Raw genomic sequence first — 25,791 nt, 5'->3', positions numbered from 1 at the left:
AGTCATTACATTTCGCTGCCTTAGTTATGACGCACTTATTTATGACAGGCCCACCTACCAAACGTCACTCTGATGCGACTAGGACACATCGAAAGTGTGGAGTTTGAACGAGTGGCTGAATTTCAAGTCTCTCAGCTTTATTTAATCCTCAAAGTTAACACTGTGTAGTCAAGTTTTAAATCGGGTTCTGTTATTCACTTAAAATACCAAGAAACTCAGACTTTTAGAACAAACTAAGAGTCAGATCAGCAGAAACGGAGAACCCGGAAATGTTTCCTGTAACTGCGTCGCTCTGCTCCACTTTGCTGTTTGTCGGTGTCTTCGTGTTTGTCTCTGCAGGTGAGGTTTATAAACCAAACGGTGTTTCCCTCTGAGATAAAGAGGAATAAACTTCAGTCTGGTTTACATGTTACTTCCCAAACACTGAGTTTCATATTGAATCAGTTTGTTTGTTTGTGTGAAAATGTCACGAGTTTAGGTGAAGTAACGTGAATTTGACCGCTTGCACAGCGGTGCTTTTTCCAGCATGTGTGTGTCAGCGTGATGTGTTGTAGTTTCAGGAGTCAGGGACGTATCTACAGAGGTGGCATGGAGTGGCATGTGCCACACAAAAATAATTCTCTTGCCACACCTTGTGCCACCGTAGTTTTGTAAATGACAATGTTGTTTATTAAAATAAGCTAGTATCGACACTTTGAACCTGGGTGCCACATGCCACCTCTGTTGATCCACCTGAGTTTGCATTGGCATTTTAAGGCATATTACACAATGTTACACCTGCATATGTGTAAAGAAATGCCTTTGATTTTGCCAGCCCATGTGATTTTCCATGCAACCCTAAGAACATTTCTCTAGATCCAGCCCTGTATGCAGCTACAAAGCTTTTTGTTCAGTGTATACAAACAGCTGTAGCTCCATAAAGGCAGCATGCAGAGACTCACAGTGTCTTATAATGAGAGGCTGCTTTCTCTCACACATTATGTTCACTTATTATCAGCACGTGTCTCACTGTATAAATGTTTATATAACACTGATTCTTTCATCCATCTTATTTATTTGCTACAAGCAGTCAGTGTGTTTTGTTCTTATTCCGATTGGCTGCCGTCGACGTGAGCAGTTGTACTTTGACCTTTAACCTCTCTGCTCTGTGTCGTTTCCTCTTTCAGACCAGAAAATCATCACAGCTGAGCCTGGACAGAAGAGCGTCACTCTTCCATGTCGAGCTCCAAACAACAGCAGCAGCATCTCAGTTGTAGAGTGGAGCAGAGCTGACCTGCAAGATGAATATGTGCTTTTGTACCGGGATGACCTGTTTGATCCAACCAACCAGGATCCATCTTTTAAGAACCGGGTGGATCTGAAGGACAGACAGATGAAGGATGGAGACGTGTCTCTGATTCTGAAGGATGTGACGATTACTGATAATGGGACATATGTGTGTCAGGTCTTCATGGGAGGAACAAACGTGAGGAAGAGAGCAAATTCGAGGACTGATCCCATCAGCATCATCGACCTCAGAGTTGTTCCTCCAGGTGAGTGAGTAGAGTTGAGTGTGTGTGTGATCAGAGGTGAAGCTGCTTCCTGGTTGTTGATGTTTGTTTCTAAAGATGTTGTTGATGAGACTTTGTAGAAAGCAGCTGGTCTGAGTGATGTGATCAGAGTGCAGTAGATAATGTCTGACAGCAGTTTGAAGAGGAAATGGATTCTGTTCTGTTCTTCACTCATCACCTACCTGACAGCTGACACCTCACACCTGTTTCTCACCTGCAGGAGGACCTGTTGGACTGATCGTCGGTCTGAGTGTTTCTGCTGCTGCTGCTGTTGTGCTTGTTGCTGGTTTTCTGGTCTACAGAAAATGTAAACGACAGAACCGAGATTTTAACTAACATCCTGATGAACATCAGCAAGTTTGAAATGTCCCAGAGCTTCTTACATGGTGAAGCTGGATAAGAGAAGCCAACATTACTAAGGGAAAAACACAGGAGTACTGACTGACTGAAGAAACATAAACACCAGAGTTCAAGTGAAAAACCAGAAATTTGCTTCATTCCAAAAATTCCACGGCAGATACAACATTTAAATAAAACGTTGTATCTGCTGTCCTTTCTGCAAGTAAGAAGGAATAAAAAGATAATGAAACAATTATTAAAAATTGCGGGTTAAAATAAATAATGTTCTCCAGCACCTTTGGGATGAAATTAGACCCAAAATGATCAAAGACATTTTTTTTAACATCAGGCTTAGAGAAGATACTGAATAATGTTGGAAGAAGTGTTGAATCCTTCACCATAACTGTATTTTTATGTTTGTTTGTTTGTTTTGTTTTTTTACATCTATTGGAATGTAATTACATGCAACACTGAACATTTTTTGCTTATGATGTATGGGAGAATTGTAAATTGGTATGATTATTATCATTGTTATTATCGCAGCTGGATCTAGTGTAGGAGCTAGTAGCTAGTCTGGAGCTAGTCTATTGGTAAGACTACACACCTTTGGAGCAGGAGTCCCACCCTGTATCCAATAAGGGTCCTGGCTAGACCCCCCCCCCCCATATGCTAAAACAATGGCACAGCTATGTCAGCAGCCAGTCCGCAGCTCGGACACAAGCATTTTACTACATGTTGTACTGTGTATGTGACAAATAGAGGTTGAATTTACATTTAATTGTATGTTTGGTCTCAGGCAGCTAAATGAGCTAAATGAATATCTGTTAACATGTTATACTCTTTACATTTCTGTGGGACAGACATGAGTTTCCATTTTCAAAACAAAATTAAGACATATTCAAATGAGTACAAATATATTTCATTGTTTTCCTTAACAACATATTCTATTTCTCATTGAACTTGTTTGAAGCTAAATTTCATTTCAATTGACGTCAGGAATTTACTTTGTTTATGGTTTGTTTCCCCACAGTATTGATGAGGTCAGTGCCCAGTGTGTTACAGGTTCAACCTCTGTTTGTAAAGTCAGACTTGTTCTGTGAGGTTTGAACCACAAACTGATCCTCATGTGCAGATCAGCTGTTACATAATTACAGACACTAACTGATCAATAATCAGTCTGATGGCAACTATAACTGAATGAATGTTCTGACAGTGTCATGAAACCAAAGATGAAATGATTTCTGTAAGTCAGATGTTTCCTCTGAAGATTTATTGAACTTTTAATCCCATGAACACTTGTGTTGTTTGTTCTGTGGTTGTTACTTCAGTGGAAATATTCCAAGAGCTAACACATTTTTTATATAAAATAGTACTGTATAGTTGTTTTGACTCTATTCATGTGTTTTCTGTGGCTGTAAAAGTTTTTTTGATATCTCTTTTATCTCCGTGTTGACATAATTGATGCAGATTTTATCTTAGGAGTCGGTCCAAATAGATCATATAAAAACAAGAATATCACTCAAATAACCCTGAAGTTGTTTAATTGCATCGCTCTAAGGTCCCGTCAGAAGAACAGTAAATGTTTTAAAATGACATATTTGATCATTGTCTACAGTTCTTTGTGGCTTTACAGCTACAGCTAAATGCTGCCTCCTCCACAGTACACAATATACATTTTTATACAGTGACATAATTTTGATGTCAGCACTACTGCCTCACAGCAAGAAGATCCTGAACTTAAATCAACCACGGGGCCTGTCTGTGCGGAGGTCCATGTTCTCCCCGTGTTTGTGTGGGTTCTCTCCAGGTACTCCAGCTTTGTTCCACAGTCCAAAGACATAGTTAGTGGGGCCATAGGCCAATATGAGTGTGCTTCATTGTCTGTCTCTCTGTATTAGCTCTGCGGTAGACAGGTGTTTTCGGTGTGACAGCTCCATTTCATTTAAGTGAGCATACGTTTAGTATGCATATGATCAGTGTGATGTTCCTGCTCGATCATTGATGAGCTGCTTGTATCCATGTTAGTGTTTAAAGTCCAACATCTCCCTCTAGTGGTCACATATAAACATGTGTGAGGATGGTGTTAATGTAAATGTGAATCATAGTGATCCAGTCAGTCATCAGTGTGTCTCTGCACAGCTGTAAAAAATGTGTTCAGAGGGCCTCAGTGTCTGAATGGTTCCAGTTCAGCTCCATAACAGCAGCGTCCCTGGTTTGATTCCTGTGTTTCAGCTCATATCTGCCTCTCTCACTGAGGGGACATCCACTACATGGACATGGATTTTAAAATATGTCCATCCTTGAGTAATTGTATGTATGTTTGTCTTAAATTACATAATTGTGAGTTGTGATTTTTTTTTTTTTGTTTCAACATAAAATTGCAGTGGTACAGTGTGCCTTTACATATATGTTTGAATAGTTTTATAACTTCTATTGTTAAAAGGAAAAAAGAAAAAAACCCAATGCCCCATCATCGTTTTTGAACCAATAGAAAGCTGGTGCTCAGAGGAAGAGGGCGGGCTTTACTTGGTGTCAGTGACAGAAATGAAAAAAAGCTCAAATGAGTGAGAAGGACGATGAAGGAAACATCTGTGCTGTGTCTGCTCTGTAAGTAGAATCTCTGTGTTTGTTTGAATTCTTGTACTTTGACTGTCTGCTCTCCTGATAACTGATGATGGAGGAGAAGACATGAAAAACAAATCAGGCTGAATTCAAGTTCAAACACCACGAGGACCAACTGCAGGTCTGAACTGACTCTTTATCTTTGCTCAGGAGTCGAGGCAACGGATATCTTGTGTATACTCGCTGTAAACATAATGATCACAGAAAAAGGCGAGCCCAACCTGTGTAAACATGTTTGTCAGTGACAAAGTTCCTCCATATGAGTTTCAGGGTAGCGAGAACTGTTGATTAAAGACTTGACAGCACAGGTAGCAGAGAGGCGCTGAGGTTAGTGTCTGTGTGATGCAGGCAAAGAGTGGACTCATCATACAGACTGAAGACACAGGTTCATTAGATGTAAACTGGCAGGTCTCAACAAAATATAAGGCAGAGGAAGCAAACTGACTAGTGATGGTAAATTCGATTCTTTTTACTGAATCAAGTTTGAATGAGTCACTGACTAGAGAGTGCAAAAAATGTACATTTTCACTCAAACTTAATCTGTTTCTCTTTTCGTGTAAATTCTACTTCTAAGATGAGTGATTGAAAAAGAAAAACAACTATTTTATAGAGCAAAAAAAATTTCTAAAGGGAACATTTATTTTATTTATTTTTATTTTATTAATATTTTCCTTAAATGTGTCAAATATATATTTTCTCACCTAAATGTCCACTGAGCTGTGAGCCAGGGGGCGGTAATGCTCCTTAACATTGGTTACCAACCAAGAAGAAGAAGAAGCTGTGAGCCAGGACGGAGGGGTTGAGAGGTCGTGTCCAAATTCATGGGCTGCATCCTCCTGATGCTGCATTTGTAGACCGATTACGTCACAGCGACGCGCCGAAGGCTGTCCAAATTCGTAGACTCCTCCGAATGCAGCCGACAAATGCGTGCTCCTTTTCCCCGAATTTGAAGGATGGGTCGGGTGTGTCCTTCGTGGCCTACCATATCCCAGAATTCATAGCGCGGCCCAGCCAAACTCCAGTTTCCAACAATGGCGGCCGCTACTAAGTTTTAAAATTACTCATACTAATCTTTCTGGGTCACAAAATAAACTTTTAACATTTTTTCAGGCGAGAAAGTAGTTGTGTAAACATCAAATGTCTGCTCGGTTTATCAAGATATCCCATATTTGCAAAAGTGCTTCGACGTTTTCGGAGGCGTCTGCTACTCACCAGTTCGATAGCTTGCCGGGAGCTCGAGGGTCACTGAAGCCGCCGAGAACGGCACAACTCCCGGCACATCACTTTCAGATCACCGCAGACTTTCACTACTCGGGTTAAACGTAATATATAAGTCACACAAACTAAAAATGTTATTGTTGGGGTTTTTTCAGTGTTTTGTTTGTCCATCCATCCATTCGCTTCCGCTTATCCTTTTCAGGGTTGCGGGGGGCGCTGGAGCCTATCCCAGCTGTCATAGGGCGAGAGGCGGGGTACACCCTGGACAGGTCGCCAGTCTGTCGCAGGGCCAACACACAAGGACAGACAACCATTCACACTCACATTCATTCACACATTGACACCTAGTGGCAATTTGGATTAACCAATTAACCTATCCCCACAAGCTGCATGTCTTTGTTTTGTTTGTTCGTGAGTAAATCGGTTTGGCTGAGATTAAAGTTATTAGATTAGATTAGATAAAATAAAGCTTTATTAATCCTCCTCCTTGGTTTTTACACAGCTGACTAAACGTCAAACAGAAAACTGATTAAACAGAAGTGTGAGACGGTCGAGAATTTATGCCAATGTCCTGTTATATTTTAGATAGCAAGGAGCAGACGGCCGAGTTTATTAAACTCCACCGAGACAGCGGTGACGCAAATCAGAAGGCTAGACTGTCCAATTTCCCCAGCCGTTTACTTCCAGCCTACCCGACCTTCTGAGGACCCGGCCCACGTAGACCGCGAAGGCCAGGTCCTCAGGAGGATGCAGCCCATGAATTTGGACACGACCTGAGTCGTGAGTGATTTGTTTGTAAATTTTTTTTACGTGCGCTCAGAATAGTGGCACAAAAATAACGCCATAAGTGAGTAGCTCAAATGTGCTGTTAGCATGTTAGCAGAGTGACGCTACTGTGAACTGAGGAGCTATCCGGTCTTTAAGTCTGACGTCACTAGCTGTGTCTGGGCTTAAACTCCGCTGCAGGTCCATAAATCAAACGATCACTGTGGCATCGCTGAGAGTTGAAAAACTGTCTGAAGTCTTTAATAAAATGATCAGCGTGTAACAATTGAGTTTAACATCCAGGCATCCATGAAAACGGAATTTATGACATTTAACGGAGTTAGAAGTTAACGTACAGCGCTGTTATCACTTCTGACATAAATGAAGACAGAAAACTAAACAGCAGTGACATTTGTAGGGTTACTGAAGTTTGGCTAGCTGGTATGTAATGATGTGCTACGTGACCGCTAGCGACACATCTATGTTAGCATAATATAAACACGCTAACTTTTTTTCCCACTCTATAAAAGTTAACGTGAGTGTTCTCGGTGGTCAGGAACAAATGTAAGCGCATGGCAGGATGCTGTAAAAGGACCAAACTTCAGTCAGGAGAACAACTGAGATAATCCATCCACAATACGAGGTCAGTCATTCATATACTGCTGCATGGGCTGGGCTGTAGCTACAGTGGGGCAAAAAAGTATTTAGTCAGCCACCGATTGTGCAAGTTCCCCCACCTAAAATGATGACAGAGGTCAGTAATTTGCACCAGAGGTACACTTCAACTGTGAGAGACAGAATGTGAAAAAAAATCCATGAATTCACATGGTAGGATTTGTAAATCAGGGTGGCAAATAGTATTTGGTCAATAACAAAAATACAACTCAATACTTTGTAACATAACCTTAGTTGGCAATAACAGAGGTCAAACATTTACTATAGATCTTTACCAGATTTTCACACACAGTAGCTGGTATTTTGGCCCATTCCTCCATGCAGATCTTCTCGAGAGCAGTGATGTTTTGGGGCTGTCGCCGAGCAACACGGACTTTCAACTCCCGCCACAGATTTTCTATGGGGTTACTTTTCCTGGTGTCCTTCGAGAGCTCTTTGGTCTTGGCCATGGCGGAGTTTGGAGTCTGACTGTTTGAGGCTGTGGACAGGTGTCTTTTATACAGACGATGAGTTCAAACAGGTGCCATTCATACAGGTAACGAGTGGGGGACAGAAAAGCGTCTTACAGAAGACGTTACAGGTCTGTGAGAGCCAAAGATTTTCCATGTTTGAGGTGACCAAATACTTATTTTCCACCCTGATTTACGGATAAATTCTTTACAAATCCTACCATGTGAATTCATGGATTTTTTTTTCACATTCTGTCTCTCACAGTTGAAGTGTACCTCTGGTGCAAATTACTGACCTCTGTCATCATTTTAGGTGGGGGAACTTGCACAATCGGTGGCTGACTAAATACTTTTTTGCCCCACTGTACATCCTAAGGTTTTAAAAACTGAGCTTAAATAAATGATTAGCAGTAATAAAAGCCGAGGGAGGTCAACAGTCATCACTGACTGTTTTAGGAGCTTTTTGAGATTAAATAGAAGAAAATACAAAACAATAAACATGTTAACAACACAAAAGCCATATTAAACGCAGACTACTTTAGACCCGGAAGCAGAATTCGTCATGTCATCACTTAAAGACCAGATTGAGCTTCTACTCAGGGTTTTTTCTTCCAGTTCAGAGCAGAAATGTTTTTGCTAAGATGTTGTGTTCTTCTCCAAAACTTTCTAATAATGAAATTAGTTTGCTAAGAGCAACAGGGATGAGTCAGTGAGTCAGCTGGGCTTGTGAATTATGAGTCACGAGTCAGTCTAAAGTGATTCTCGAGTATTGAACAATTCGTTCATCATTCGCAAATCACTAAAACTGACTGTAAAAAAACAAACAAACATGGATTAACTGACAGACAGGAGACCACACAACATGAAGCAGATAAGGATAAGGAACTGAATAAAAATGAGGGTTAGACATGAGAAATGTTTAGTTAACTGGTGATTCTAAACCGATTGTAGGTGTGAATGCTAATCTGCGATGGACGGATGACCTTTACACATGCTGTGAAAACTGGAAGGGATAGATGATTGTTAATCTTCCACCACCAGCTTTTTAGCTTTACACACTTTTTGGTGTTTTGTTGTTCAAACTTTATTGAAACATCAATTTGTCTATCTTACAACCCAGCTCTGCTGCGGGAGAGGAGGTAACATATATGAAATTCCCACAGGGAAGATCGGAGTTGAAAAGTTTTATTTAAAAAAATAATAAGAAGCATTTACTACAAATGGGGGCAGGGATAGCTCCATGATTGGAAAGACGGGGGTTTAAATCCACCGAACAGCTACCCTGAGCTACTCTTGAGCTAAGTGACTGTCTCTGCACACTGCTCCCTGGGCGCTGGATTAGTTGCTGCCCACTGCTTCACTGAGTGAATTGGTTAAATGCAGAGGACTACAAAACTTCCCACGTGTGGGATTATTAGGGTTTTAAATTTCAATAGTGAAATAAAAAACAAACAACCAAAAAAACAACTTACTCACTTACGTCTTACCTGTAAAAATCAAAACTAGCCTTACAGGCTGTAACTTAGACAAGGCTGACAGAAAGAAACATACGGCACAGACTGCTCACACATTTCAAAGCAGCAGCCCCTGAACAAATGCTCTTCAGCCCTTTAAAGATGCATGTGTGCCCAATAAGCCACTAATTGGTTCCTTTCCCTTGAGGTGCAAACCACAGGTTCCCAGGCAGCCAATTGTCTGTGGGTCTTGCCACACTTGGATTTGCTTGAAGGAACGCTGTGTGGCTGTAAGTGTCAAAGTGCTTGGTCAGAAGGAGTTGTCTGATTTTGGGGGGGTCTCAGCATAATTGCATTACAAAACAAAGAACTTTCAGCCCAATGTTATTGTGATTTGGCAAAACAAAATTAAATTGAACTGAATTTAAGTGAATACATGATCTGAGAAATAATCATTTATAAAGCAAAGAATGTTTAAAATACAGTCAAATCAACCTGAGTGTCATTTCTCTTTAGTTCTGATCTCACTGCTGAGCTGCACAACAAACCAAGGTCAGTAACCTTCTTCTGTCACAGTTTAAACCTGAGAAATGCTCACTGATATGACCTGATTGGGTTCATGTTTCACAATGTAAAGTCAAACAGATCATCATTTTTTTCATTGTAACCCTCACAGCTCGTCTGACTGTGAGTCCCAGCAGCTCTCAGTTCTTTAAAGGAGACTTTGTGTCTCTGAGCTGTGAGGAGGACGACAGCTCTGCTGGATGGACTCTGAGGAGAAACACAAGCAAACAACAGAGGTCTCAGTGTGGAAGTACATGGGGAAAACCAGCTGGTTCTTCATGTAACACCTCTATGATGCTTCATGACAGTGGAGTTTACTGGTGTGAGTCCAGAGAGGGTCCCATCAGTAACATGGTTAACCTGACAGTCACTGGTAAGCTGAGTGTGTGGAGTTAGTGTTGATGAAGCTGTGTGTAAATGGATGAAATGCTGTAGTTGTCTCTGTGTTGAGGTGGATCAGTGATCCTGCAGAGTCCTGTCCTCCCTGTGATGGAGGGAGATGACGTCACTCTGCTCTGTAAAACAAAGACCACTCCCTCCAACTTCACAGCTGCTTTCTATAAAGATGGCTCCCTCATCAGGAAGCAGCCTACAGGTCACATGACCATCCAGCATGTTTCCAGGTCTGATGAAGGCCTCTACAAGTGTGACATCAGCGGTCATGGAGAGTCTCCATCCAGCTGGATCACTGTCACAGGTGACACACTCACCTGTCTGTGTTTCTGCAGCTTTCAACATTCACAATGTGACGACAACTTAATGACTGTGTTTGCTTTATTTTAGGGGAAGACACCACCACACCTCCACCTACATCCACACCTCCACCTACATCCAGCTCTGCTCCTGGTTCCACCTCCATCACTCTTCCTCCATCACTCTCTCCTCCTGTTATCTCTGTGTTGTCATGTGTTGGATCAGTCTGTGTTGTGGTTCTACTGGTGTTACTGGTTCTGCTAGTGAGACGATGTGTTCACAGGAAACCTGAAGGTGAGACCCAGATGGCTGCATTTTAGACATGTGAGGTGTGTTAAATATATATTGAAATTGTTTTTATATACATTATCTACATTATATATACATATTATATCAGATGTTTATTCATTTACCTTATTCTCACACAACTAACTTGCATTTTTACACATTAAAAATCTAAAAGTATGTCTTTAGTTTAGTTGTGTTATGTCAAGGTTCTGTTTAGACTCTTTACAATAACATATTTCACTGTTAAATTTTAAACATTTCATAAGATCACAGTGAACCTGCAGAAGATGACAACATGCACAGAGATATGACAATATCAAATCATCAACAACAGCCAGTCGGAGGTAATATTGGGTGTGTGGTCAAATATGATTTAGAAAGTAGAAACAGTGCTGACATTTTTAAAAAGCTAGGAAACGTTTAAATATACTGTAAAAGAACATCTGTTCTTGGTAAATAACATATATAAAATCTTAGATTTAAAACTGGTGAGTGAAAATTTAACTGTTGAAGCTCCAACATTACAAACACAGTCCAGAAGTCAAGTTCAGGGACTCCAATTAGCTCAGGTGAAACGTAGCAGACAGCCACCTTTGTCCCGAGGCTCATGTCTGTCAAAGATGCCCCATAATATTGGTATAAGTATTAATTAATTAAGGTCAAGTGGCCCATAGTGTTGTATTTTAAAAAGGCGCTTTGCAGTCGAATCACTCCGTGCTTACTGTGTGATGTTATTTGTGTGCTGGTCTCTGTGTTTGTTGTCTGTGGTTAACAGAAGCTAACACCTCTGCATTTGTACCGTTTCCTGTTTATGATTAAAAAAAACAATCAAACATTTTAAACATTTTTGAACTTCATCTAAAGCAGGTTAGAAGCATATAATAATTAAACAAACATATTAAGTGAATGTAATATGAACAGAAAATGTCAGTTATGGACAAAACATCACCAAAAACTAGACTATAAAGTTATTTTGCAGAGGTATTGAAGGACAGAGACTGATTGAAAATTATAGGCTAACATGACCACAGGAAAAAGCACCCAGAATCTTCCTGATATTAGATAATTAATTCATGAGGATGGCCACATTTTCTAGCACAGCAACTTGTACCTGTCTTATTGGCACTGAGCTCTAAATAAACTCATTATTTTATCTAATACAATTAGATCAAAAATAATCTAGCTTCTAAAAAATGTTCAGAAATTTAGACCAAACAAAACTTGATAATAAAGTCTACTTTGACTTGACTTACTTTGACTTAAGATACAAGCATCATCATAATTATCCTTACATCCACCACATTCAGGCCCATATCCTTGGTAATGAGACCTCCTGTGTTCAATCTACAATTCAGACTGTCCAGACTCATTCTCGTCTCACTGATGTTCACTGATGTTTGTCTGCAACCATCTAACGATGTCTTCAGCTCTCTGTCCAAGAAGCCACTGTCCACTGCAACGTGATCCCATCTACCTGAAAGTTCATACTTCCCCCTGCCAGAGTAGAAATCTACACTGTGCTTTGTGTAGTACCATCAATGAAGAGGTGCCCAGATTCCATTCAGTTCACTTTTATTCATATATCACCAATTCATTTGCCAAGATCGGCTGAACATGTCTAATATTAAAAGTTGAGATTGTGTCTGTCTCCTGAAGTGAAACTGGAACATAGTTCTGAAGAACGAGAGCTCTGCTCCCCATTCTACTTTAAAATTCTCTAGGAACCACAAATAAACCAAGATGGGTAGACGGCAGTCCAGCTGTGTTCGCCACATGTTCTTGACCCACATACAGGTTACTAGAGTGGTGAATGTGTTGGATATATGAAGTGTATAAAGAGACAACTATAAGACAATGGGTCTTTGTCGTCTTAAAGGTCTGTGTCAAACCACAGCAGCTGCTTCCTGTTATATTTAGTTTGTTCTTGTAGTCTGAAGTTGAAGAAACTTTTCACCACAGAGAGTTCTGGTTTGGCCAATGGCAGTGTTCATTTTGTGAGAATTTGTTTGCTTGGTGCACTGCGGTGAAGTGTGTCAGACGGCACTTAAAGAAGGTGGCATCTTTGTGGCTGTGCATGTTCTTCTTACACAAACACCTACCAGTTCTCTGCAATCATTTCATGATTCTCAGCAGAGGTTTAAAGGAGTGGAAAAAACCTCTGAAAACCTGCTGCTAGTCACAAAAGTAATCATTTAATGTCTGTATAATGAAAAAATAAAAAAAAGTGAAAGAGTATAACATTGCTGCTGCATTTTCTGTAATCTGTGTTTGCTTTGTTTTACAGAAGGTGATCCAGCTGTAATCTATTCAGCAAGGAGAATTGAAGATGTTAGTTATGAACACATAATCATCACACCAAAGATGAAAAGAGGTACAGATGATCTTTACGTCTGACTTTGGACACAAGTTGTTCTGGTCTCCACACAAAGATCAGCAACCCCGATCTTGACTAAAACTCAAGATTTCAAACTTCTTGGTATAATTTCAGAAAGAAATATATATATATTTTTTATCTGCAAAGTTGCACTATTCATTCGAAGTGCAAAGCAAACTGTGAAGTCAATGAAAAATGTAAATTAATTTAATATACCTTGACTTAAATTACCTTAAACAGAAATGATTTTGTTCAAGCTGGTCAAAAGTTATCACAAGTTTGCACAAGAGCTTTGGTTGAAATGTGGAAATTACAGGATAGCACAATAGATGTGCTAAGTTTAAGCAGCCATCCCCCTTCAAGCATGACAAATGTAATCATTTTAAACAAGTTGCTGATTCCGACTGGTTACAAATTATAACCAAACCAAAATAGAGTAACACTGTCTCAATCCTGATATTTTAGTAAACCTTGCTGTATTACACCATGTGCATTACATAGTACCTGCTGCAGTTCAGTAACATTTGCCACACAGTGGAAAATGAGAGTTTAGGGCTCATTAACAGACTGAAATAAATCTATTACTGCACTGAAGCATGGCTGCTTTCTTTCACACATGACCGCAGCATTTGACTCAGTAGATCTGAACATTTTTTATCAGCTGCTGATTTCATATATTTCATTCATATATTTTAGAAATCAGCTTTTTAGTTATCATCTAGCTGTGACGCACCACACAGTTCAGTGTTAGGTCCTCTTTTTTTCCTCTGTGTGCACTTAACTAGGTCAAATTTCACTCACCTATGCCTTGCTTCATTGCAACACCACTGTGCACCACTGCTCACCTTTGTTCTCCGAAGTCTCGCTGCTCGCCCACCCAGTGAATGAGAGACAGAGAGAGAGAGCTCTTCTTGCACTGTTTCTATGCCAGAAGAGCAAAAGAATAGTTAGATTAGTTAGAAGACTAGTTAGTTCCATATTTTGAATAAATGTTTTGCCAGTTCCGTCAATCCACCCAGTTTCTTGCTGCTTCTGCTGTTCAGGATCATTTGCATGGTGGAGCTTTTCCCAGCTGTAAAGGTGAGGTGGGATACTCCCTTGTAGAGGTCACCAGTTTATTAAAGGATATTCTTGAATGAGGCCAAATCTTACAAGAAAGACACAAAATAAGCAACAATTAGGTGAACAAAAATTACATATTAGACTTTTGAATATAATTTAATGCAGTTTAGTTTATGAGTTAATTGTTTCACCTCTGTGGATTTCAGGTTCAAGTGTTTTTGAATTGATTCAAGTCTGAACTGGGACTGTGTGTGATGCAGAGAGGTGGAGACTGGAGGTCTTGATTGAACTACAAAGCTTGTAATCATGTTTCCTGTTGTTTGAACTGTGTGTGTTTGTGTTTAGACTTTAAACCAGAGCCAGACGTCGTCTACTCTTCGCTAAGGTAGTCCACCAGTCCAACCACTGACGTCCAGCTGCTGGTCTCGATCTGGTCCCCCAGCACCTCAGACCAGAGGACATCCACATGTTAACAAAGTTTTTTTTTTATATATGTGCATGTTTTTTTTTCACTCTTTTATGATTCAAAAAATCAGAAATGATATTTTTTTACTGACACAGAACTATCAGTGCTAATATAAATATATGAATGTGTTTTATAGACACTGTAACTTCACTGTTATTTACAATAAAAATATGAGAAATAACTTGCTCTTGTTCCCACAGCAAGCATGTGTTTCTCTGCAGGATTAACAACCCTTTGTTCTCTTGTGTTTCTCACGTGGTTCTGTGGGCTTCACCAAGATGTAAGACGGAAAATTTGACTTGTTCCGGTTTGGTTGTGGGTAACCAATGCAGACATCTTTTCACTTCAGAGAAGAAGAAGAAGAGGGAAAAAACCCCCATTAAACCTGCAGGAGAGCTACAACATGGAAAGAGTTCTTACCTTGATGTTCTAATTCACACTGAAACCGCAGCTGACTGTTTGATGTTAAGGAAACCTAATAATAACAATCTAAACATTATTTGGTTGCAGATTCGTGTGATTCTTTACAATTAATATGTATTACAAATCTCAAATCTGGGACTTTTTTCTACTGAGCAAAAACAAGTTAATTCCAACCTTCTAGTTAACTTGGACTACAGGGTGCTTCATTTTGATAAACAGATTTCTTTTTTGTTCCTCCTCCTGGGAATGATTCTGTGTATACTTCTCAGATATCTACAAACAAAAGGTCTTCTACTCATTTCCAGAATAGCCTTTGACCCACTTGAATTAATTTCTTTAACACTTAGTACTTTAACCCGAATCTAGAGAGCTAAAGTGTTTGGAGATAAACTAAAAACCAATGAACATGTAATGCATATGGAACTTCCTTCTGGATCTCATCTGCTCAGAGCTGACACTTGAAAGGTCATGTTGAAAATTTGCTGCCATCTAGCGTTTAAACTTCAGCTTACCAGTGAAGTAATTTGAGTTAAATGGCCTTTGAACAGTTTGGTGGCACTCTCAATTGGTGCTTACTCTCTGTGTGTCACTGTATCACTTCCTGTTCCTTTTACAACACACAGGCTGTATCCCAATTCAGGGTCTGCAGCCTTAACGGCCCACAAGGGCCACGTACTCAAAGACCGCTAAGGCCGGAAGTGACAGGCTTGTGAAATGGGACCGTCTAGCCTCCGTCAGGCTGCCCAGGTTGCCTAGCAACAATGACACTAACAGCTGGAAACGTTTGACACAGCATTGTTTGACAGAAATGAAGGAGAAAATCTGTTGTTCATTTGTTTGTTTGTTTCTACATGAGCTTTGATTTGATAAGTATCTGAGGCTGAGACCACAGGACTGTGAAATCATGATTATTGGGCTTCACTTCTGTACTGAACAGTCATTTAAGATTAGCTAGTAAATGACAATTAGCTAATGTTGTTCATGAGACTAAAGTCATCTCACTTTGGTGATGTAAATATAATATGGCCAATATTAAAGTTATAATTTCAATCATTATTAGTTATTACAGCAGTGAATGAACTCTGTTTCAAATACTGAGCTTCAGTAAAGATTCAAGCTGCATTTATTTATATTATTTATATTTCCTGTCACCTTAAATCTTCACTCAAAGACAGGTTTCTTTGACACTGTATATATAACTGTGTTATATATGAGAGACAAATATTGTTCTTTTAATATGTTGGCATTACTAAATTTCTCTCAGTGCTTACTTTAAATATCCACTAAATCATCACATTCTCTGTAAGATTAACGTCAACCATTGAACGGCGTGTATTTTAAAGTAAAGGCTTTAAAACCAAGTTAGTACAAACATCACTTATGTCACATAACTTTGCCGACATGTGGCCAACAGTAATGTTTTAATGTTCCTCGTTATTAAACATTCGCACATAAATAAGTGACATAACATTCAGTACTTACTTTTAAAAGTTTACTCTTCGGTCGGCCCTCTTTTTCCGGCAAAATTATCCACACCCACAACCGCGCTATGCATTCTGGGATATGTTGGGCCACAAAGTCTACACCACCACATCCTTAAATTCAGTGAAATGAAGGACGCATTTGAGGGCCGCATTTCGAGCAGCCTTTGAATTGAGACAGCCTTCGTCGCGTTGCTGTGTTAAAATGCGGCCTTTAAGGCTGCAGACCCTGACTTGGGATACAGCCACAGTTTTGTGTTGTTTAGCTGTGTAGCTGTTTAAGTAAAAAACATTTAAAAAATCCATAGTGTAATCTTCACATGCTAATCACTTGCTAATTAAATTAGCTAGTAGCAAGTATTCATTTGGAGTTGCTATAGCTCAGTAGGTGGTGTAGGTCACCTTGAAAGTGAAAGATTGGCGGTTCAGTCGCTGACTGCAACGACAGCAACTATTCCTTTTCAAGATTTTTTGAACTATGTGGTTTCGTTGCTTTCAGGCAGCTGAGCTGACCATTGTGTTGACATCTAAGCAGCTCTGTTAGCTCTACTAACATTAAATCACTTCACAATCAACATGAACACAGGATAAAAATTGAGAAGAAAGAAGCTTTATGTCTTTTTTTTTTTTGCTGTACAAACAACATATCATGTGTTCACATACAAAACACACAGCGTGTGTTCATGTGTTCCATCAACAAACACTAAACCAGTTTGACCAGGATACTGACTCACACACACACACCTGTTTTCCACCAACACAAAGCTGGTGAGGATTTGATGAATAATCAGAATATCAAATAATTATTTTAAGGTAACAATCTCATAAAGGAAATTTAATTCATAAGTAAAAGAAAGTCCTATACACTGACCTTTTCGCCGTGAACAGTAACAGTAATCAGTAACTCATCAACTGCTCTGAGCAGCCACATTTCCCACATGGTCATATGAGCCTTCAAAGTTTCCCAGAATGCACTGCTTTAACCTGGACTTGTTTATTAAAAATGTGAAACTTTGATAAAGGTTTTGTCTGTAGATTGTGAGAGTTAGAGTGGATGCTGTAAAATATATTAATTTGGTTGTAACTCTTTTGCACAACTTAAATTAAGTATGTATTTAGCCTTAATGATTTGATAGCTTAATATTTGATGACGTAAAGAAAGAAAGAACAAATGGTAAGTCCTTTTTTTTTTTTTTGCATTCATGTTGATCATACCTGCTTTTTTTACTTCTTAAAGTTAACATTTATTTTTAACATTCACTCATAAAACTGTGATTAAGATTTTGTTCTATAGATATTGACATTTTAGAAAGTTGTCTAAAATTTGGTTGTCACTTTTTTTCCACAACACAAATTGGTGTTTTTTAGCCATGATAATTTCATAATTTATAATTTGATGATGTAATGAGGGAATCATTGGTAAGTGTATGTGGTTTTTTTTTCATGTTATTTGAATATGGGATTATTCCTGCTGGATTAATGATGAATGATTTGGTTTTGTTTTACTTTTTAAAGGTAACATATATTTTGAACAATTGAGGTTTTTTTCATTTGTATGGTGTGTAAAGGATTACAAAAAGCCTGAAAAGTTTGACTCCTATCTAAACACATTGTATATAACATTTTACAACATGTTTAGAGACATGTGAGCTTTGAAGTTAATTCATTGGACCAAGTTGATCTCAATTCACAGACAGACAACTTCCCACTACACAGAGTGTGTTGAGAGATTGTCTCTACATATCTGTTTTACTCAAATGTGTTGACTTTCCATTACTTTGTAAATGTATTTGTTTGTCAAATACTCAAGAAAGCACTTTGGTAAATCATTTTGTTTTTAAAGTACTCTATAAATAAAGTTGGACTGGAAATATATATGTATGAAGCTAGAGAAGACAGGAATGTTGTTTCTAAAATGTTGCTATGATGTCACACAGGTGTGTCGAGGGTGTTGAGGGTTTGTTGTTTCAAGTGGGTAATTTCTCCATCCTGATGATCAGAAGACTGTGTGAGGGTTCCTTCAGAACAACAGTAAGTGTTTAAAATAATGTCTTTCAGTCTTTTAACCCTTTGATGTCCTCACCAAGAAAAAAAAGCAATGGAAAATGTTTTGTTTGCATTACTTATTGATTGGGGTGAGAAATAACCACAATCAATACTTTTTTTTCAATAGACCCTGTAGTTTTTAAAATATTGATCTCTACCAAACGGTTGAGATGTCCCTTTATGGTAAAAATATGAAATGTCATGCAAATACAAGTACAGTAGATAATACAGTTGAACAAATCAAATAAAGGGCCAAATTATAATAAAATTAATAACAAAAACTATCCAGGGCATTGGATACAGTTTATTTCTAGTAGCATGCCAGTGAACATTGCTGTTTTCATGCCATCAAAGGAAAGTATTACATCAAACAACAAAATACATAGTTTTTTCATCTTGTCATGGTCTGCGGTGGGTGGCTGGAATTTCCATAAGGCTCCTGAACTGACCTGGGATCCGCCCCTGGGCAGGGCCAACTCCAGCTCCTGCACACCTGGAGCCTATTGCAGGCAATCAAGCCAGAGGGATTTAAACCACATGTTGATGTTCATTCACTGCCAGTTCGTCATCAACACATGTTGGTAACAGGCCTTATGCTTCAAGTTCTTGCTGTGATCTATCTTGTTAACGCGACTCTCTTGTGCTGCAGTTGCTGTATTCACCTTGGCTCACGCTCCACCTCCGGACTCAGGATACCAAGAAATCATTCTGAAAATCTCTCTGTGCCTCACCTGCCTGCCCTCCTGCCATCACACTCCATCTGAAGCCCCGGATCTCAGGCCAGCCTTTCCACGCCACTCAGCCTCCCCTGGATTCTCATCACCCCCCTCTCAACACTCCATGTCCCCTACTGCAAGTAAGAATTGCTACTCTTACAACTGGCCACTTCAGAGCTGCCTGCACCACCTCCCTAACTCTATCTTCTCTCTTCAGTGTGACTGCTCCCTGTTCAGCTCCACTCCGCATCTCAGGCCTCATTCCCTCGCCCTAGCCACGTTCCCCAGGCCACGCCTCGTCAAACTCCACGTCTTGTTGTTGTTGTGTGTGGTGGGTTTTTTTTTTTTTTTTTTTTGTCTTTGCTACGTTTTCTTTTTTTGCACTTAAACCTAATAAATTGTTACATCATCTGCTGTCTCTGCTCTGGGTTTCTGCACCTGAGTCCTGTTCAGTACAGGCCACTCGGCCCTGTGACACATCTGCAAATGTGAAAAATGTGCTACAGCACATTGAGGCCACTTCTGATTGAATGCTACTCTGCAAAATCAGTTTTGTTTTTAAAAAGATAAAATAAAATAGTGCAAATCAAGCACATCTGCTTGTGGTTTTGGTCGTTGGGGTCTTAGGGTGTAGCATTTATTCTGTGGTCTTGGAGAGCTGAATCATGGTTGTCCAACTCTAGATGCTGGCTTGTTAACTTGGTTCAAACACAGCCAGGTGGAAACCTTTTGAGGGCCATCAGTTTCTGGTCCAGTAGGGCAGAGTCCCTCTTGTAGACCAGGAATTCAAGTCAAGGATTTATCCAAAAAAAGTGGAATATGCCATCTCCTTAACTTATAACTTGTGTTTTTCATTAAATTATTTGACAGAAAGATCAGCTGAGGGCTCAGAGTCAGCTGTGACTTTGTATTTGTGGTATTTGTTTGTCGAATATGTGAACTCACATCTGATGGGTGGAGAGGAATGTGGTTGCTAAGGTGATGCTGTGGGTGCTGATGTCATAGATCTGAGGTGTGTCTGTATGAAAACAGCTGACAAGGAAATAAAGCTCAGTTTGTTCTCTGGCTGTTTAGTACAGAGGTCCATTTTTAGTTTTATTTTTTTACCTTTTTTTTCGCTCTTTAAATTGTTAAAATATTATTTTATTATTATTAGTTTGATTATTCTTTCCATCATGATGATCAGAAAATACTTTGAGGATTTCAGAGATTTCTTCAGAAGAACAGTAAGTGATTAAAAATATTTTATAGTTATAGTAGCTAAGTTTTCTGTGGTTTTATGGAGGCTCCAGCTAAATGCTGCCTCCTCCATAGTACAATATACATTTTTATACAGTGACGTCATTTTGAAGTCCTTTGGCTGATGATGGTCTTTAGTATGTAGCTGATGATTGATGATGATGAGAGAGGTTATGTTTGTGTTGTTCTGCTGAGATCATTCAAGAACTGAACCTGTTAAACACTCAGACCTGCTTCAGATTTCATTGCTTTAGTTATGACCAGTGTTGGGAAGGTTACTTTTAAAATGTATTCCATTACAGAATACAGAATACATGCCCCAAAATGTATTCTGTAACGTATTCCGTTACGTTACTCAATAAGAGTAACGTATTCTGAATACTTTGGATTAATTAACATATTATCATGCTTTTTATAACTGCATGAATGTACTGTTGCTGTGTGATTTATTACTATTACTGAAGGTCCGCGGGTCCAAACCCTAGTAAAGGGACCTCTGGCTAATACGTTGGTGTCAGGCTCGTAGCTGAAAAATAAAGACAGAGAGAGGCGTTGAAAGACTGCTCCAACGGAACTTATTGTTTCGGAGGAAAACACGAACACGGCGTACAGTCGAGTCTTAATAGCTTACTTATAACTGGGCTCGTCAGGCTCTCTTCTTGGCTGAAGTGGTTATTATTGTTTCTGCTCGGTGACAGCTCGTACTTTTCCACTCACATTTTTCTCCCTCCTCGCGCTCACAGACACATAACGGATATGGCAGTCCATTCTCCCAACCTACCAAACGTCACTCTAACGCGACTTCCTTGATATTGAGAGATATTGAAAGTGTGGCATTTGAACGAGTGGCCGAAAAACAAATGTTTCAGCTTTATTTAAACCTCAAAGTTAACCCTACAGAGGCAGTTTTAAAACTCTAGTTGTGTTATTCACTGAAAATATCAACAGCCACCGATAGTTAGAACGAACTAAGAGTCAGATCAGCAGAAACAAAAACACGGAAATGTTTCCTGTAACTGCGTCGCTCTGCTCAACTTTGCTGTTTGTCGATGTCTTCGTGTTTGTCTCTGCAGGTGAGGTTTATAAACCAAACGGTGTTTCCCTCTGAGATAAAGAGGAACAAACATCAGTCTGGTTTACATGGTTCTTCCCAAACAATTAGTTTTATATTGAATCAGACAATCATATTGTCTGATTGTGTGACGGCATCACGAGGTCTGGTGGTGTCTGTGGATTTACCCGCTTGGTCAGTGGTGCAGTTTGCACCACAGAGACAAAGATGTGTAAGATGTTCGTCACTGTGATGTGTTGTAGCTTCAGGAGTCGGTATACAGCCAGGGGCAGATCTACAGAGGTGGCAGGTGCCACCCTAAAATGATCTTTTGGCACCCCGAGTGCCACCGTAGTTTTGTATCTATATTGTTTTTATTAAAATAAGCTAGCATCAACACTTTGAATCCAACTACTATTAACACTGAATATAAATTGTAAAACTAAATATATATTTTATAGTGTTACTGAACTGAACCTGTAAACACTCAGACCTGCTTTAGATTTCACCGCTTTAGTAATGACGCACTTATTCATGGTCGTCCTACAGCGCAGCGTAACATACGTCACTTTAATGCGACTTCCTTAAGAGATCGAAAGTGTGGCGTTTGAATGAGTGGCTGAAAAACTAATGTTTCAGCTTTATTTAAACCTCAAAGTTAACCTCATGTAGTCAGTTTTAAAACTCTAGTTGTGTTATTCACTGAAAATACCAACAGACTCAGACTTTTAGAACAAACTAAGAGTCAGATCAGCAGAAACAAAAACACGGAAATGTTTCCTGTAACTGCGTCGCTCTGCTCGACTTTGCTGTTTGTCGGTGTCTTCGTGTTTGTCTCTGCAGGTGAGGTTTATAAACCAAACTGTTTCCCTCTGAGATAAAGAGGAATAAACATCAGTCTGGTTTACATGGTACTTCCCAAAAAATTAGTTTCAGTTTGCCTGTGTGTGTAACCGCATCTCGAGATGTGGTGGTTTCTGTGTGGATTTACCCGCTTGGTCAGTGATGTTGTTCCCAGCACAGAGACAAAGAAGTGTAATGTGTGTGTCAGTGTGATGTGTTGTAGTGTCAGGAGTCAGTATGCAGCTACAAAGCTTTTAGTTCAGTGTATACAAACAGCTGTAGCTACATAAAGGCAGCATGCAGAGACTCACAGTGTCTTATAATGAGAGGCTGCTTTCTCTCACACATTATGTTCACTTATTATCGGCACATGTTGTTGAAGTCAACAGTTGTACTTTAACCTTTAACCTCTCTGCTCTGTGTCGTTTCCAATTTCAGACCAGAAAACCATCACAGCTGAGTCTGGACAACTCGTCACTCTGACATGTCGTGTCCCCAACAACAACATCATAGTTGTAAAGTGGACATATATGACCTTCCAAAAAGAATATGTGCTTTTGTACCGGGATGGCCAGTTTGATCCAGAAAACCAGCATCCATCTTTTAAGAACCGGGTGGATCTGCAGGACAGACAGATGAAGGATGGAGACGTGTCTCTGATTCTGAAGAATGTGACGATTAATGACACTGGAACATATGAGTGTCGTGTCTTCCTGGGAGTCAGACAACCGTTGAAGGTCATCAGCAGCATCTACCTTAATGTTGATCCTCCAGGTGAGTGAGTAGAGCTGAGTGTGTGTGTGATCAGAGGTGAAGCTGCTTCCTGGTTGTTGATGTTTGTTTCTAAAGATGTTGTTGATGAGACTTTGTAGAAAGCAGCTGGTCTGAGTGATGTGATCAGAGTGCAGTAGATAATGTCTGACAGCAGTTTGAAGAGGAAATGGATTCTGTACTGTTCTTCACTCATCACCTACCTGACAGCTGACACCTCACACCTGTTTCTCACCTGCAGGTCAGCCAGGAGGAGGCACAGAGGATGGAGGGAAGGAGGAAGGAGAGGAGGAAATATCTGTTGGACTGATCGTTATCCTGTGCATTTCTGTTGTTGTTCTTGTTAATGCTGTTGTTGGTTTTTTGATCTACAGAAAATATAAACAACGACAGTGTCGGGAATTATTCCAGCCTCCCAGTGAAATGCAGCAGCTTTGAGCTTCTTACATGGTGATGCTTGGTAAGAGAAGCAACAAAGGCAGGAGTAAATCTGACTGAAGAACCTAAAACAATAACATCTACAAAACCAAAAGAGTTGATTCAATTTAAAAAAATTTTTTACAGCAGAGACAATGTTAAATAAAAAGCTAACTGTCTCTCAATAGGATAAAAAAGACATTTATTATTTTACTACTACTACTATTATTATTATTATTATTATTATTATTATTATTATAATTATTATTATTATTACTACTACTACTACTATCAGGAAGAAATGACAAGGATCAGTTAATCAATCCATAATGGGAAACTACAATTATTAAAACTTGTAGGTTATTTTAACTGTAATATCACAATGCAATTAAAAACTAAAAATTCTCCAGTATCTGTGGGAGAGACCTCAGAAATTAGACCCAAAATGATCCAAGAAAAATCAAAGACATTTTAATCAACAGGCAAAGTTTATGCTAGATGCTGCCTAATATTGAATAAAACATTATATTCTAAACCATTTCTGTTTGCATTTCATGTTCTTTACATGTATTGTTGTGTGCTTATTTTCAACAGCTGTTTATACCACACAGACTGATCCTCACGTAGCTGTTACTACAAACAGTAACTGAACCAGCTAAACAACACAAACCTGTGAAGATGAACATATGAATTACTGTGGATTGTAGGTCATCAATAACAATCTGATGGAGTTCGGGATCTATTTAACAACTATAATTTTAAATCTTTTGGTAATAAAACCAAAGATTTAAAATTTAAAAATTATTTCTGTAACACTAAGATGTTTCCTGTGATCTGTGAAGCTTTTTGAAATTTACATTCTGTTTTCTGGCTGTCAGTTTAAATATTTCAAGAGCTGGTCACATTTTTGTTATTCATTTTTACTCTTTTTGAATGTTTTTACTTATAATTTCTTTTTAGCCTTATTGTTGTCTTAACTGAGTCTATTCATGTGTTTTTGTGGCTGTAAATGTTTTTTTCTCTGTGACGGCCAGTGGGCTGGCCTTGTGTTTTGCTTTTTCTGTTACCTGTTTCTTGCAGGTAGGTGGAGCTGACCCAATTATAGATGCAGCACACCTGAGAAGGCCAGTCCCAGTGTATATAAAGACACCTTGACGGAACCAGCTGTGTTGCTCTGGCTCTCTCCATCATTTGGAAGTTTCAGTTATGGCTGTTATGTCCTTTAAGTTGTGTTTAAGTTGCTTTACCTTATTTTCATTAAATATGTCTTACAGCCTTTAAAAACCTGTGTGTGTGGTCTCCCACTTGCTTGTCATTTCCTCTGAGCCGGGTTGTCTCTTTTCTCTCTTTCTCTATTAAAGCAGTTGATGCAGATTTGATCTCAGCTGCAGTCAGTTTCAGTTTTTTTGATCTACAGAAAATGTAAACAAGAACAGAGTAAAGATTCATACCAGCCGCCAGCTGAACAGCAACCTGTTTGAAATGTCCCAGAGATTCTTACATGATGATGCTGGAAAAGGAAAATCAGGAGAAGATCTGACTGGAAAAACTAAAACAATAGCATCCGAGCATGAAACAAAAACAGCTGCATATATTCCAAGAAATTTCACAGGATGGACAATGGATTGATAAGTAAGCCAATGTTAGGCTTAAATAACAGAAGAGGTGAACGTCAATTCCTCCATGATACACACCGTGCCTCAAGTAAGAGAAAACAAAAACATTATAAAATAAGGAAGAACACAAGTCATGGTCCAGGAACATCAAATCTGTGAGGCCAACAGACACAGAGGATGGAGGAGAGAGGGAGGATGGATCTGTTGGATTGAAAGTTGGTCTGAGTGTGTCTGCTGGGTTTCTTTTTGCTGCTGTTGTTGGTTTTATGATCTACTGGCATACACGACAAAAACAGAATTTTAACTAACATCCTGATGTTTGAAATGTCTCAGAGCTTCTCACATGGTGACGCTGGGTGAGAGAAACCTACATTATTAGTCTCACTGAAGAAACCTAAACACCAGAGTACAAGTAAAAACAAAAAACAAAAAAACACAAGAATTGCTTTATACCAAAAAGATTTCACAGCAGAGACAATGTTAAATAAAAGCTAAGAGTCCCTCAAGAAAGAGGGGGGGAAACATATAGTATCAAACAACTATTAAAAATTATTATTACGAAAAATAGGAGTAACAGACAAAAGTGGACGAAAGAGAGGCAAACTTGGCTCCACAAGTATAATTATAACGTAACATATATCGATATAAAGGATATTGTCACATCTTATA

General features: G+C 39.2%; 3 protein-coding genes and 1 long non-coding RNA gene across 4 annotated transcripts in view; 3 read left to right on the top strand and 1 right to left on the bottom strand.

Moving 5' to 3' along the window:
* The window catches only part of LOC146635131 (low affinity immunoglobulin gamma Fc region receptor III-like), a 36,726-nt gene extending 22,122 nt beyond the window's left edge, over window positions 1-14,604 (top strand). The window contains exons 6-8 of the mRNA XM_085345742.1: window positions 10,436-10,634; window positions 10,889-10,961; window positions 14,399-14,604. Coding sequence (XP_085201868.1) covers window positions 10,436-10,634; window positions 10,889-10,961; window positions 14,399-14,442 — 316 coding nt within the window. The 3' untranslated portion in view covers window positions 14,443-14,604. The remainder of the gene's footprint in view (window positions 1-10,435; window positions 10,635-10,888; window positions 10,962-14,398) is intronic.
* On the top strand, window positions 259-2,029 carry LOC146635133 (cell surface A33 antigen-like). The gene is made up of 3 exons (XM_085346357.1): window positions 259-339; window positions 1,167-1,532; window positions 1,771-2,029. Exons 1-3 carry the CDS (start codon window positions 270-272, stop codon window positions 1,884-1,886), a joined length of 552 nt encoding a protein of 183 aa, XP_085202483.1. The 5' UTR covers window positions 259-269; the 3' UTR covers window positions 1,887-2,029.
* On the bottom strand, window positions 11,202-13,955 carry LOC146635132 (uncharacterized). Its single transcript, XR_014905081.1, has 3 exons — window positions 13,837-13,955; window positions 11,340-11,422; window positions 11,202-11,228 (listed from the first exon to the last, which is right to left on the bottom strand). It is a non-coding gene; the product is annotated as an uncharacterized LOC146635132 (long non-coding RNA).
* Window positions 14,605-22,241: 7,637 nt separating the features above from the next.
* On the top strand, window positions 22,242-24,987 carry LOC146635130 (programmed cell death 1 ligand 1-like). The gene is made up of 4 exons (XM_085346392.1): window positions 22,242-22,318; window positions 22,757-23,092; window positions 23,331-23,447; window positions 24,908-24,987. The coding sequence occupies exons 1-4, from the start codon at window positions 22,249-22,251 to the stop codon at window positions 24,985-24,987; spliced, it is 603 nt and encodes a 200-aa protein (XP_085202518.1). The 5' UTR covers window positions 22,242-22,248.
* The last annotated feature ends 804 nt before the right edge of the window (window positions 24,988-25,791 follow it).

This window comes from Diplotaxodon limnothrissa, linkage group LG3 (assembly GCF_057381915.1).
Source record: "Diplotaxodon limnothrissa isolate DT_005_m linkage group LG3, D_limnothrissa_male_GT1.1, whole genome shotgun sequence".
NCBI lineage: Eukaryota > Metazoa > Chordata > Actinopteri > Cichliformes > Cichlidae > Diplotaxodon > Diplotaxodon limnothrissa.
This window is presented reverse-complemented; position numbering and strand designations above follow the sequence as displayed.

Bases quoted from the DNA above. Each gene is read 5' to 3' on its own strand.
- LOC146635133 (XM_085346357.1), top strand. From the start codon at position 270: ATGTTTCCTGTAACTGCGTCGCTCTGCTCCACTTTGCTGTTTGTCGGT. The intron at 340-1,166 runs GTGAGGTTTATA...TTCCTCTTTCAG, and splicing joins CTTCGTGTTTGTCTCTGCAG to ACCAGAAAATCATCACAGCT. The intron at 1,533-1,770 runs GTGAGTGAGTAG...TCTCACCTGCAG, and splicing joins CCTCAGAGTTGTTCCTCCAG to GAGGACCTGTTGGACTGATC.
- LOC146635130 (XM_085346392.1), top strand. From the start codon at position 22,249: ATGTTTCCTGTAACTGCGTCGCTCTGCTCGACTTTGCTGTTTGTCGGT. The intron at 23,093-23,330 runs GTGAGTGAGTAG...TCTCACCTGCAG, and splicing joins CCTTAATGTTGATCCTCCAG to GTCAGCCAGGAGGAGGCACA. The intron at 23,448-24,907 runs GTTTTTTGATCT...AGTCAGTTTCAG, and splicing joins TCTTGTTAATGCTGTTGTTG to TTTTTTTGATCTACAGAAAA.